The sequence below is a fragment of the Momordica charantia genome (genome assembly GCF_013281855.1).
Source record: "Momordica charantia cultivar OHB3-1 chromosome 2 unlocalized genomic scaffold, Mcharantia_2.0 BLBB01000002.1, whole genome shotgun sequence".
Classification (NCBI taxonomy): domain Eukaryota; kingdom Viridiplantae; phylum Streptophyta; class Magnoliopsida; order Cucurbitales; family Cucurbitaceae; genus Momordica; species Momordica charantia.
This window is the reverse complement of record NW_028275160.1, coordinates 5784072-5797968: the sequence shown is the minus strand read 5'-3', so window position 1 is coordinate 5797968 and position 13897 is coordinate 5784072. Positions and strand designations below refer to the sequence as shown.

Below are 13897 nucleotides of genomic sequence, written 5' to 3'. Positions count from 1 at the left end.
CATAGATACTTGGGAAGATTTCAACTGATGTAATTTCCATCTTTTTTCTTTATATATATAATTTTTAACACAGTGATAGGGACTTGGAAGAATATGCTGAATTAGTTCACGAAATGCAATTTCACAATTAAATTAGGTATATTCTTACCATCATAGTAAGTCTTCAATTTCAAGACGGTTCTTCAAAATCCTCAAATTCATATTAATATTCAAAGGTAAATTTCGGTATTATATATTTTTAAATACTGTTGCTTTTCAACTTTACTTTCTTCGTAAATCCCGTCAGAATTTATTCATTTTCTCCAGTTTCCACTGTCGTCTGGATTTTATCGTCTTCTTTGACTGTCTGTTCTCAATAGTCGGCGATCGTTCTCCTCGGCGCCGCTTGCGGTTGTCGATTCCGGCCGTCGGAGATGATTTCCCGGAGAGTGAGTGTGACCTCCTTTTTTCTCCTTTATCTCTTATTCTCTTCCCAAGCTTTGGAGTTCAATTTTTGGAAGCGACGCCATGAAATCAAAGGACCTATCAAGACTGTGGTGGTTGTGGTTATGGAGAATCGCTCCTTCGATCACGTCTTAGGCTGGCTGAAATCCATTCGACCTGAAATCGATGGATTGACGGGGAAAGAATCGAACCGGATTTCTGTTTCTGATCCGAACTCTGAAGAAATCTTCGTCTCCAACGATGCGGTGTTCGTCGATTCGGATCCCGGCCATTCGTTTCAGGCGATCAGGGAGCAAATTTTCGGATCGAACGACAGTTCGGCGAATCCGGCTCCGATGAACGGATTTGCACAGCAGGCGGCGGCCATGGGCGCAGCCGACATGCCGAAAACCGTAATGAGCGGGTTCAAACCGGAACGAGTTCCGGTCTACACCGAGCTAGCGAACGAATTCGCGATATTCGACCGGTGGTTCGCATCGGTTCCGGCGTCGACTCAGCCGAATCGATTCTATGTCCACTCCGCTACCTCTCACGGTGCCATGAGCAATGTGAGGAAGGACCTCATCCATGGCTTCCCTCAGAAAACAATTTTCGACTCATTGGACGAAAATGGCCTCTCATTTGGCATTTATTACCAAAATATCCCCGCAACCCTATTCTTCAAAAGTTTGAGGAGGCTGAAGCACGTAGTGAAATTTCACTCTTACTCTCCAAAATTCAAATTGCACGCGAAGCTTGGAAGGCTCCCAAATTACGCGGTGATTGAGCAGCGTTACTTCGACGTCGATCTTTTTCCGGCGAACGACGATCATCCGTCGCACGACGTGGCGCGCGGGCAGAAGTTCGTGAAGCAGGTGTATGAGACTCTTAGGGCAAGTCCGCAGTGGAAGGAGATGGCATTGCTGATTACCTACGATGAGCACGGTGGATTTTACGATCACGTTCCGACGCCGGTAGCCGGCGTCCCCAACCCGGACGGCATCATTGGACCGGACCCGTACTACTTCCGGTTCGACCGGCTGGGCGTGCGGGTGCCGACGATACTGGTTTCGCCGTGGGTCGAGAAGGGTACAGGTAAGATTATCATCTACGAGAATTTTTTTCCCTTTTGATTCGCATTTTCTCACTCTCAATTGGGGAATTTGATAATTGCTTTGATAGTTTTGCTTATATACCATTGAATCTCTCTAGCTTTCTTCTTCTTGTCGCCGCCGCATTCTCCCATGTAAATTTTCATAATGCCTATTTCAATCTCTGAATTCTCGAGAAATAACCATTTTGATATTTGTTAGATTATTTTAGGTGATTTTTTTGTCTCAAACTAGTTGCTGGGATAAATGTTCCTGTTAATGTGATTACTCTTATGTTATTAATTTGTTAAAATTAAAATGAAAGTATGATAAAAATAGTTAGTTGAGAGACTAAAATAAACATTTTATAAGTTTAATGATCAAAATAGAAGGGGGGGCAAAATGGAATAATTTTGAAATCTATTAACTTTACTATGAACTTAAAACAGTTTTAAAATGGATTTGTGAAATATTTAAAATTAAATAATAATTTCGTTTTCAACTTTTAATTTTTTTAAAGTTTACTCTGTTTACTTTTTTTTTAATTATTATTTTTCACTTTTTTAAACACAAACTTGGTTTTGTTAATACCTTACAAGTTATCTGGTCAACTAAATGTATTAAGTTCAGACGGTTGGTCCGTGATTAGTCTAGGGGTGCTCAAGCTGGCCCGGACACACGGTTATCAAAATATAGATATATATATTTTGTTGTAGTAAATTGTATAACAGAGTTAACTGAATTGTAGTAAATTGGTTTTATTAAAAAGAAGTTATATTAAACTTCGAACAGAATTAGCTGCAGATTTGCTAGTTCAGTTTATGTCATGAGCAGCTATTTTCGCGCTCTAGCTGGATTTTGTTTAAGCTCCTCACTGAGCTAGCTAGAGTACTAGTGGATTTTTTTTGTTGTTATTTTTATTTTTTTTGGTTCAACACATTTGATGTGCCAATTCGAATCGACTTCTTAGTCGATGATATATGTCAATGTGTCTTAACCAGTTAAACTAGGGTCAATAGATTCTTGTTGTTAAATACTATTACAAACAGTTTAATTCAGCCATTTTAATTAGGACTGGAGTCAGTTTACTCACCCAGTTTTTTCTTCAATAAAAAAGAATTCTTTGTGTTTGGAGAATTAGTTGTCTGCTACAACTACAAGTACGGAGGCTATTTATTTACTGATGATGCAGAAAAATGCAAGAGAATAAAGGATTTATACATATCACATTACTTTTGCTGCTGCATAATAAAGTACTCTTGAAAAAGCTTCTGGTCTAGGGGTGAAACTTGGTTTGAACAACCTCTATTTTTAGAAGACATTAGTTTTCAACTTCTGCCAAAAGTACTTAAAATCAGTTCAGTTGGTTTGTTCATATGTTGAACTGGTTGCGACCAGAGGTCAAACCGACCTCGGTCTTTCGATGTGGTTGGTTTTTCAGATTTCGTTACACTCTGGATTTTTATTCTATTACTCCCCAACCTGAGTAGTTTGTATGTAACCTTCTTCTTGTTGATTTGTAACTGTTTGGTGCAGTGATCCGTGAGCCTGTTGGACCAACACCTACCTCTCAATTTGAACATTCTTCAATCCCGGCTACTGTGAAGAAACTTTTCAACCTGAAATCAAACTTCCTCACGAAGCGGGATGCATGGGCTGGTACTTTCGAGCATTATTTGAAGCTCCGCGACAGTCCTCGTGATGATTGTCCAGGTACTCGTCGATCCCAATCACGACTTGTTTGACATTTTCAATGATTTTAGAGATCTATCTTACATCCCCTTGAGAACATATAGCAATTCAACTTGATGAATGCCCTCTGCATCTCCAAATTTCTCTCCAATTATATATATCTGAAATCTTTATGCCAGAAACTCTCCCAAAGGTGACAGCACCGCTGCGGCCATGGGGACCGAAAGAGCACGCAGAACTCTCCGAATTCGAAGTCGAACTGATCCAACTTGCATCGCAGCTCAACGGTGACCATGTCTTGAATTCTTACCCGAACATCGGCAAATCTATGACTGTTGGTCAAGCCAATAGGTATGCAGAAGATGCAGTCAGAAGATTTCTGGAAGCTGGAAGGGTTGCTCTCATGGCAGGAGCTAACGAGTCTGCCATTGTCACCATGAGGCCGTCCCTAACCAGCCGAACTGCAGCTGCAGACTCCGGTCGCTTTCTCGAAACGATATGATGATTTGATTTATCCACGAAGTTGTAAATATGAGAATAGGTATGAATATATTATTGAAACTGGCATCTGTATTTTAAAATGTATGTATGTGATGTAATATAATATGGTCTGCAATAAAAGTATTTACAGACGATATTTCGCTTTGGGATATTCAGATTCAGGAGGTTTGATTTAATCTCTGCCTACAACGCAGGATCTGATTGGGCCAATTGGCTGCTGGAAATGGAATGCCAATATTTCTTCTTTCTCGTGATAAAACTTTCTTTAAACATATAATTATTTTTATATAATAATGTACTTCACGAATTATTTTAGATTTTTTTTTTTGATAAAAATTATTTTAGACGTATTAGTTTCCCTAAAACAAAATATGATATTGATCAACTATTTTTAACTGAAGTACATAAAATTAGGTAAATAGAACTTTAAATACTATTACTTTCTCTATTTTTTAAATAAAATTTTAAAATGAAAGTGCAGACAAACCGACCCAATTTGGCCGGTAGGGATTTAAATCTCCAACTTTAGAAAAAAAACATAAGTAATATCTTGATTATACTCATCTTCTTATTAAAAAGGTTTGCTTCTCTTTCTTTATTGTTTACCCAATTTTATTATAGCTTTATTTTTACGTTTTCTCTCCTTGGAGAGCAAAGTGATATTTTTGTGGTCTAAGGGCTGAAATGATTGATGTATTTTTGGAATAAATGGTGAAATTCAGAAGTATTTTTGAATGATTGATGTTGCTAATAAACCGTAAATCATGACCTCTGGATCAGACATATGTGAAATTACATCTTTGGTATATCTTTTTACACCCTCATTTTCTGTGGTATTTAAGAAATAGGCTTATTCTTTTTCTTTACCCCCCTCCAATTTGTAACCAAATTGTATGCGAAATAGCATAGTCAATCAATCGTGTGAGAAACTTTGAATTTTTGCAGCAATGGCGTCTAGGATTGCCTTCCGCCGTAGCGCCTCTGCCTCTTCTGATACGAAATCAAAGCTTGTACGAAATCGTGTTCCCCAAAATCAGGCCACAGCGTTTCGGAGAAGAAGAATTCGGTGTAAGCCGATTGCCAGAGCAGGAAATTGCTGATTCGGAGCTCGCCGCTGGTTCTGATGAGAAGATCGGGATGAGGAAGCGGCGTGCAGTTGGTTTGGAGTTCCTGTTCGATGAGGCTCTCGTCGATGTCTTCGATTCGAAGATCCTCCTCCTTCACTCTGCGACCGATGCTCCGGCACGCCTGGACGACGTCGTATCGGCCGCTGTAGCTCGCCGCCACGATCAGTTGCAGTTTCGTGTTGCCCTTCGTCTTCTCCACTGCTTCGTTTATCAGGCTCTGTAGGGATTTGGGAAACATCGATATATCCCCAATCACCGATAGTCTAATTCCCTTTCTGTTCACAAAATAATCAAATTATTTTAAACCTCTTGTTACTCGTTAATTCTATTTATTTATTATAAAAAATAATTATAATAAAAGATATTCATAAAGTAAATTTAGTCCATTCCAAAAATTTTAAAATGAACATTAAATTATTTTAAATAGTCATTTAATTGATTGTTAGTTATCATTTTCCCTCCTCTTTGTTCACACTAACCAATCAATGACTCTTCTTTTTCCTTTGATTAGAATAAATTAGAATATGACAATTTAAATCTTCGATATAAAAAAAAATGTCAGATTATGTTTAGATTTGTAACAAATCAATGAACTTTAAAATTTATTTAATAGGCTTCTAAAATTTTAATATTTTTTCTATTAGGTTATAAAAAGTCCACTTTTTATTTAATTAGTCTTTGATTTATTAATTTTTTTCTAATCTAATGAAATATTAAACACAAAGTCTAGGATCAAACATATAATTTATTAAAATTATAAGTTATATTTAACTATATTTTTAAAATAGGTTCAAATCTGCGTTTGGGTGAATAAATTTTCTTATTGTTTTGGTTTCTAAAATGGTTTTTGAAAAACAAAAACATAAAATTGAATTGGTGGTCAAACAACTATCAAACCAGGCCTAAAATTTTCAAATATATACTTCTTAATTTTAAACTTTAAAAAAAATTAATTATTTTGATTTTTGCTAGTATCTATCCCTCAAAATTTTCCAACTTCAAAGGAAAAAAAACATGTCAACCTATATGCTGTGATATATATCCATGTTTTCAGGTTAATCTACATATACGAAGGCAAGTTATTTATCTGTTAGATAACAGATAGAAAAACAAAAGCAAAAATAATTGTTATAAAAAAATTAAATACATAAATTTAAATAAAATAATTTTGAAAGTTTAATAATTAAAATAGATAATTTCAAAATTGGGTGAAATATTGGTTGTTTTTTTAATATAACAAATTGGGGTATTAGGGTTAGAACTTCCGATTCCAAAATACGTCAATTACAACTCACCTATGTTTATGTTGACGTGAAATATTAGTTTTAATATTGTAGTGAAATTGGATTATTATTATATTATTTAATAAGTTAATATATATTTATATGAATTTAATGTCTAACAGCTCAACTTAAATAACAAGTATACGAATTAAAATAGTAGCTTAACAAGACAAAAATGATTCTAAGACTAAAGTTCACCTGGCAGATGATTCCAACTCGGACTTCAAAACTCGTTCGAATAAAAACATCAAAAACTCGACCTCGCGCTGGTTCAAAAAATAGAGATCGATGGGTTAACAACACCTATGTTCATACAAATACTATTAAAAGTTTAACGTTTCTAATTTTGGGTAAACAGAAAAAATTTCTTTATTTGCGCGCTTCTCTCTTTTAGTAATCAAAATAATATGAGAAATGATAGGTCACTATGTATATGTGTGTGTGTATACAAGATCAAAGAGACAAAATCCTATCTTTTTTACTCCTTTTGATTTATGTATTTTAGAAAACAAACCTATTTTCATTCAATTTCATTACAATTTATTTTCTCTTTCTAGAAATTTTGATCAGATATATATCTTAATATTTATTAAAAGAAAATTTATAAAACATGGATTTAGTATGAAATTTACAAGGTTTTTTCTTTTTTCTTTTTACTAAAATTTGAAAGTTTTTATCGGGTGCTGACCTTTGATCGTAGCCAATTATCGTACGAAAATGCAAAAACGGTGAGTACTGGGATCTCCCATCTGTAACATAGGTCAATCAACCCCCTCAGAGACCGTACGCCGGCGTCGTGCCCTTTCGAGTCCGGCGAGTTCCTCCGCCGCGCCCATCTCACATTTCCGTCCATAATCACCGCCACGTGTCTCGGCATAAACTCCTTCTGCAGACCCACCGGCAGCGCCGCTTCTTCCTGCGCCGGCGCTCCGGCCCTCACGCGGAGGTTCGAGAAACGGCGCCGTTCGAAGCCATGGAGTTGAGATACTTTCGGAAGAGCGGAACCGAGGATTAACTTAGGCGGATTAAGAACGTTCTCGATCGGGATAGGGAAATTAGGGCAAAGCATTATCCGGATTAAGAATAAGACAGCACCGAATTTCAAATTGTTCTCTGTACTAAAACCTGGAACTTCGAATCGAATTTACATTCCTTAAATAAAAGTAGGGCTCGGGAAGAAGACAATTAAAACGACACCACAAATAGGGACAGTGGTGTCGTTCCGTTCCGTGAGAATCTTACCCATTTGGTGGCCGATGTGTCGACTATCGAACACTGTTCCGTTCCGTAAAGAAACCCGCAACAATTATAGAACACTGATTTATTAGCGCCAATCCAATAATATTAAATGTTTTTAAGGATTAAAAAGAAAATTTTGTAATATATTTTCACCCTCAAATAATAAATATTGTGAAGTTTTAAATTTTAATAACTAATGGTAATCGTCTCCCCATTTATCCATCGTTGTAATCTAATCATGTTGTCATTTTCAACTTTTCTTTAACTTTGATCTTAAATTTCTAACTACATTTGTTGCTTTTGGATTTTTGTTCTTATATGGTTGAAGTTTCCTCGTGGATGATATTTTCATGTAAATATGTATTTTTTTAGTACATGTAAATATGTATTATGTAAATTTGTTCAAATAATATTTTATCTGATGATTTTGAAAAAATAAATGAGAATGATAAATACCAATTTTTTTTTATAATACTTGTATGAAGCTTTAAATTTATATATATATATATATATATATATATATATATATATATATATAATTCAACACCATCATATCTAAAAAATTTTAACTATTAGAAGGTACTTGTAATTGATTCTGAATAAAAATATTGCTAAAATATATTATCCAACACTTCAGAAGCCAAAAATAAGGTATGGGTGCATTTGGAAAAAATAAAATACAGCAACAAATATGAAAATAGTGGAAAGAAATTTCTAGAGATCGAAGAAGGGACATACCAAATATACGTAAGAGCCCAAGTCATGCAGAAAGTGATTACTTTAATTTTGGATTTTTTTTTCTCTTTTCACAAATTTTTAGCTTATATTTTATTCGTAATTATGAGCCCAGCTTAATTTAAAAAAATAATAATAATAAATACAGGATATGAGAATTTTAACCTTTTGAATGTATAAATATCATTTGCTGTCTACTTAAAAAAATTGTTACTTACTACCGAATTATATATGTATATATAATTGGTAGAGTGTATGGAACAGGAATATGCACCTTCATTATTTTCAAAAAGAAAAAAAGTACCTTTATTTGTTGCAAGCTCTATGAAGATTGATTTAAAAGGAAAAAAAGAAAAACCTATAAATGCAGAGTAAAAATTTGAATTCCCATTCCTAAACAAAACTAAAAGTTACGAAGGAAAACCAACAGAGACTACGAGCTTGACAGCAAAGAAGAAGAAAATAAAGAGGCTGAAAATGAGGCTTTTACACCGTAGTTATTTCGAAAGACCCAAGCTGTTTATGTAGGAAAAATAACAAGATTAAATAAAAAGATTGTTGTGTCGTGAACGAAACCACTATCTTGAAATCAATTACGGCACGACCAAGGTGCTACATCGTATACTTGCCAGTTGTTTTCCAAGGTTAACACAACTTTGAGTACAAGTGTGCGCTCGCTAGGGCCGAATGGAATCGATAAACGTGAAATATTTTATTTTCCTTTCTAAAATAAAAACGAGTCTTTATTTATATAGAAAGATATTTTTGGCAAACCGACCAATTGAACATTATAATGTGTTAAAATCGATAATAATGTGTCGAACTTCTTATAGGTGAAATTAAATTCCCTATCCAAATGTGATATTCTGGAAGAAAAGAAATTCCGAAATCTAAAACGGCGCCGTTTTCGATTCACGCTAGGGGAAGTCAAGCGGCCGGTAGTGCACCACGTATTCTCCCGCCAGGGTCGAATTACGTAATGACGTTTATAGCCTCAATGCCCCACGGAAATTGGAACTCCGGGAAACCGTACCGTACCCTGAACTGAAAATGCCTCCAACGACCAGAAGTTTCTCGTTCCCCAGAGTGATCATCGAGAAAGACACAGACTCCGAGCAGAGTTCGTCGGAAGACGATGACCAGGAGGAGGACGGCGGAGAAGAACCTCTTCTCGACGAGGACGAAGACCCGAAAGCTCAATGTAATGACTCCGAAAATGAAGGCCAAAAGATCGAAGAGGACTCAAAGAAGAAGGGGAAAGCACCCATTACTATCAGCCTTAAGAAAGTGTGCAAAGTAGGTATTCGATTTGGGGCTCTTGTTCATGATTGGTGGATGTCTTGATGATTCGTATTTTCGGCGCTATGTTCTTATTGTTGATTCTTTAGGTCTGTAAAAGGACGGGTCATGAAGCGGGGTTCAAGGGGGCTACCTACATTGATTGCCCTATGAAACCATGTTTTCTCTGCAAGATGCCTGGTGAGTGCTACGTTTTCCACTGAATTTTCGTTTCTTGTTACGATTGGCGGTTCTGAGTTAAATGCAACATTGTTTGTTTATTGTTGAAATTTGGACGATTTTCTGGAACCGGGAGAAGTATATTACTCAATCAACGTGTTGGCGTATTGGATTCGTCGTTCATACATTTGAACGGATAGTATTTCATATAATTTCTTCAGGTCATTGCATCATTAACTTGCTTTAGATGCTATAATGTGGGGTTTAACATAGAGTTTTCTAGCTTTGATTTTTCTTTATCCTATTTTTATTGAATTTTATGACTTGGGGTCTTCCATTACCCGTTATTTATCAATTGAAGGACATACAACAATGACATGCCCCCATCGGGTGGCGACTGAGTTTGGTGTTATTCCAGCATCCCATAAGAATACTCGTAACGCCCTTTTATATGTTTTTGAGCGCCAGTTCAAGCCACATATTCCTCCTGTGAGTTATTCTCTGTTTTTCTTGGTATTATTTATTCTCTTCTTTTATTTTGATTCATTGCAGTAATTTATTTATTTTTTAATATATTTTTTCAGCATTATAAGTGAATGTAAGTTATGAACTTCTTATCCCATTTTTTCAGCATTATCTTCTCCTTTTGAATTCTATTTGATTCTCTCTAGCCAAAACTCTAGACAATGCTTTGTGGTGAGCCACAGCAACTCAGCCTTATTAAAAAATGATAAAAATCAGAAACTTCTTTTCGTTTCTAGACCATCAATTTTCTAGCTGAAGACAAAAAATAACTTCTGTCAGATTTTATCAGTGAAGCTGCAGGTTAGGAATAAATGGTTGGCATCTTTCTGTCCATTTCTGTACATTGTTCATCATTTGGGGAGTAAGGTCCAATTGCGAAGTCTAAGTGATCTTCTCATTTGTTCTGAAATGAAAAGAATGAAATTGATATTAATGATGTTGCCTATCCCTAGGGCACCATTATACTTTGGAAGGAAGATTTTCTTTGAATTTATGAGATGTAGAATTCCCTCCCTTTGAAAGACCCCTTTCAAAGAAAATTTCTAAAGAGCTTTTCCATCTATTTGTGAGTCTGTGATATAGCTGGAGATTTTGAAGATGGACATGAGGTTTGGGTTATTAATTGCCACCATTGGAGTGTGAGATTAGTCAAGTGCCCTTAGCCTTCGTAGTAACTGTCTTTTTTTTTTTTTCTGCATCATGAATTCTATGTTGTATAGTTGTTGTGCAGCTGTATTCCAAATTCTTGAATTAACTTCTCCGCCAGCTTGACAAGTTTGTCATGTCTTGTAGATCAAACCAGCGTATGTGATCCCAGATCAAGTGAACTGTGCAGTTATAAGGTACCACAGTAGGCGTGTAACATGCCTGGAGTTCCATCCTACTAACAACCAGCTCCTTTTATCCGGAGATAAGGTGAACTCGACCTATTATAGGTTACTAAATATTCCAGTCTCTGTTGATTGATTAGCCCTTCGCATTTCTTCAAAGTAGAAACCTGATTTGTCTTTTTTTTTATTTCTTTTTTCTCTCTCTCTCTCTTTCCATCTTTCTTGTCTTGTTGATTTCCCCAGAAAGGACAAGTTGGAGTTTGGGATTATGGTAAAGTGCATGAGAAGGTAGTCTATGGAAATATACACTCTTGTATTGTTAATAACATGAGGTAATAATCTTCTCAATTTCTGATTTTTATCATTTTCATGCTTCTTGAAAATTGCACTACTGCAGTCAAGTTGTATTATGCATATCACACTCAGTTTTTATAGGACACACAACATCCAAATTTTTACAGGTTCAGTCCTACAAATGATGGTATGATATATGCTGCATCTTCTGATGGAACCATTAGTTGCACCGATATGGAGACTGGAATTTCTTCTTCATTAATGAACCTTAACCCTGATGGTTGGCAGGTATTTATCTCTATTTTTTCAATTTATAAGTTGTGGTAGTTGGGATAGCCTTTTAGTTACCCAAATTGTTTGGATGGTCAAGCTACGATCATCATCTCAAACGACAAAGGATAAATTATATTATATAGCTGGTTATAGCTTCTGGTTCGGTTTTGAAGTTTTTCTTTGTCTTAACTCTTGAGAAAGAAACAACCACTTTTCATTGATATTGTGAAAAGGCTGCAAAACTACATATTCTAACCACACCTCTGAACGTACATAAACTGCTCCAATTAGAAATAATTACATGTGGGGAATAATTACAGAAGGAATTAGCATGGGAGCATCAATTAGAAGCATTGAAATTAGCTTTATCAAAAACCTCTTCCGATTTCCTTTTTGAGTCATTAAAAATCCTTCGTTTTCTCACTCACCATGATTCCTATAGACTGAACTACAGTGTAGAATGAGGAGGCAGGGGTGCGAATTCATGGTATATCAGCTGTAAATTGAATGTTGTCTTCTTTAGGGCCCTAGTAGTTGGAGGATGCTATATGGTATGGATATCAACCAAGAGAAGCACACTGCATTTGTAGCTGACAATTTTGGTTTCCTATACTTGTAAGTGGTTTAATTTCTTTTATTTTTGAATGATCAAAGATATTGCTTCTTACTCTTTTCCTTTCTGTAACGTAATTGCATATTAGGCTATTGAGAGTCCGACGATATGATCACTTGGTTTAATGTTATCTCCTGATGCACTTTAGGGTGGATACAAGGTCCAATAACAGATCAGGGAAGGCTGTTTTGATCCATAAGAAAGGTAGCAAAGTTGTCGGATTGCACTGTAATCCTCTGCAACCTGATCTTCTTCTGAGTTGTGGAAATGATCATTTTGTAAGATACTTTGATCAATAATAATTTTCTTTAGAAACATACATGATGAGCAATATTTTATGTGCAGAATTTTCTTGTTTGGCTTACATGTTACATTTGTGATATTAACCATGAGAAATTTCTGGGTATCTAGCTCGTAGATTTTCCATTATTTACTTACATGTTACCTCTGTCATACTAACCATAGAAAACTTCTGGAAATCAGGCTCGAATATGGGACATTCGCCAATTAGAGGCTGGTTCTTCCCTGCATGATCTAGCACACAGACGCGTTGTAAATGCTGCTTATTTTTCTCCCATTTCCGGTTGCAAAATTCTTACAACATCTCAGGACAACCGCATTCGTGTGTGGGACTCTATATTTGGCAACTTGGATTCGCCAAGCCGAGAAATTGTGCACAGTCATGACTTTAATCGACATTTGACTCCTTTCCGAGCAGAATGGGATCCAAAGGTGATATTATCTTATAACAAATAACTTGCATGTTTATATTTGCCTCTCCCATATATTATCTATCCTACCCCATTGCTGTCCTTTAATAAATCTCAATTTGATTTACAATGCAGGACCCGTCTGAATCTCTTGCAGTTATTGGTCGCTACATAAGCGAAAACTTTAATGGAGTTGCCTTACATCCTATTGATTTTATAGATGTCAGCACCGGGCAACTAGTTGCTGAGGTAATGGATCCAAACATAACTACAATTAGTCCCGTGAACAAGCTGCATCCACGAGATGATGTTTTGGCATCTGGGAGTTCAAGGTTTAATGCTCCCCCCTTTCTGATATTTCCTCTTTTTCGGCCCTGTTAATTTTGTCCTCAAATCTATTTGTTATTTGACAATGGTGTTAATTACAATTGGATTTGGAGTCTGCTAATTCCAATAGAATGAGGAGATACTTCCCTAAGAAATTTTCTATTCCATTCAACTCACACTTGTTCCTGAGATATTGCTCTACCTCCACCAGTTTATCTATTGATGCTATTCGCATTTTCGGTGTGCTTATTCGTTCCCTCAGGTCGCTCTTCATCTGGAGGCCAAAGGATGACCATGAACAAGCAGAGCAGAAGGACGAAAGGAAAATTATTATTTGCACCGGAACAGAGAAGAAGCGCAAGCATAAGTCTAAAAACGATGGAAGTGACGATGATTCCGACATGGATAAGTTCACCCCAAAAGGTAAAAACGTTAAGTCAAGGAAACCCGCAACTGAAATGAGAAACTCTTCTCACAAAAAGAAACGTTAAACTGTAAACTAACCCCCTTCCATTTTGAGTTCTACAGCCTAGGTTCGTAGAAATTTGTAGGTTTAGTTTGAATCTCCTTAGCCCCTTGTAAGATGAACCCAAAGTTAACCAACCCTCTCTCATAGTGGTCTTAGTTTTTGATGTTGCATCTGTATATTGCTGGAAATTAACTCTCTGATGTATGTACTCACTTTTTTGCTGCTTACTAGGGATGAATGAGATTGAGAATGATATTTAGGTGCTTATCGGTCGGTAAATGTCTCCTACCTATCACCGTTAAATAAT

General features: G+C 36.1%; 3 protein-coding genes across 3 annotated transcripts; 2 read left to right on the top strand and 1 right to left on the bottom strand.

Moving 5' to 3' along the window:
* The first annotated feature begins 258 nt into the window (after window positions 1–258).
* NPC1 (non-specific phospholipase C1) lies at window positions 259–3841 on the top strand. The gene is made up of 3 exons (XM_022292691.2): window positions 259–1518; window positions 3051–3227; window positions 3386–3841. Exons 1-3 carry the CDS (start codon window positions 414–416, stop codon window positions 3706–3708), a joined length of 1605 nt encoding a protein of 534 aa, XP_022148383.1. The 5' UTR covers window positions 259–413; the 3' UTR covers window positions 3709–3841.
* Window positions 3842–4419: 578 nt separating this feature from the next.
* On the bottom strand, window positions 4420–7261 carry CPT4 (Undecaprenyl pyrophosphate synthetase family protein). The gene is made up of 3 exons (XM_022292692.2): window positions 6806–7261; window positions 6316–6383; window positions 4420–5109 (listed from the first exon to the last, which is right to left on the bottom strand). The coding sequence occupies exons 1-3, from the start codon at window positions 7184–7186 to the stop codon at window positions 4662–4664; spliced, it is 897 nt and encodes a 298-aa protein (XP_022148384.1). The 5' UTR covers window positions 7187–7261; the 3' UTR covers window positions 4420–4661.
* Window positions 7262–9016: 1755 nt separating this feature from the next.
* On the top strand, window positions 9017–13857 carry DDB2 (damaged DNA binding 2). Its single transcript, XM_022292784.2, has 11 exons — window positions 9017–9387; window positions 9480–9570; window positions 9911–10038; window positions 10867–10989; window positions 11148–11236; window positions 11366–11486; window positions 11995–12086; window positions 12233–12362; window positions 12568–12816; window positions 12930–13126; window positions 13384–13857. The coding sequence occupies exons 1-11, from the start codon at window positions 9142–9144 to the stop codon at window positions 13610–13612; spliced, it is 1695 nt and encodes a 564-aa protein (XP_022148476.1). The 5' UTR covers window positions 9017–9141; the 3' UTR covers window positions 13613–13857.
* The last annotated feature ends 40 nt before the right edge of the window (window positions 13858–13897 follow it).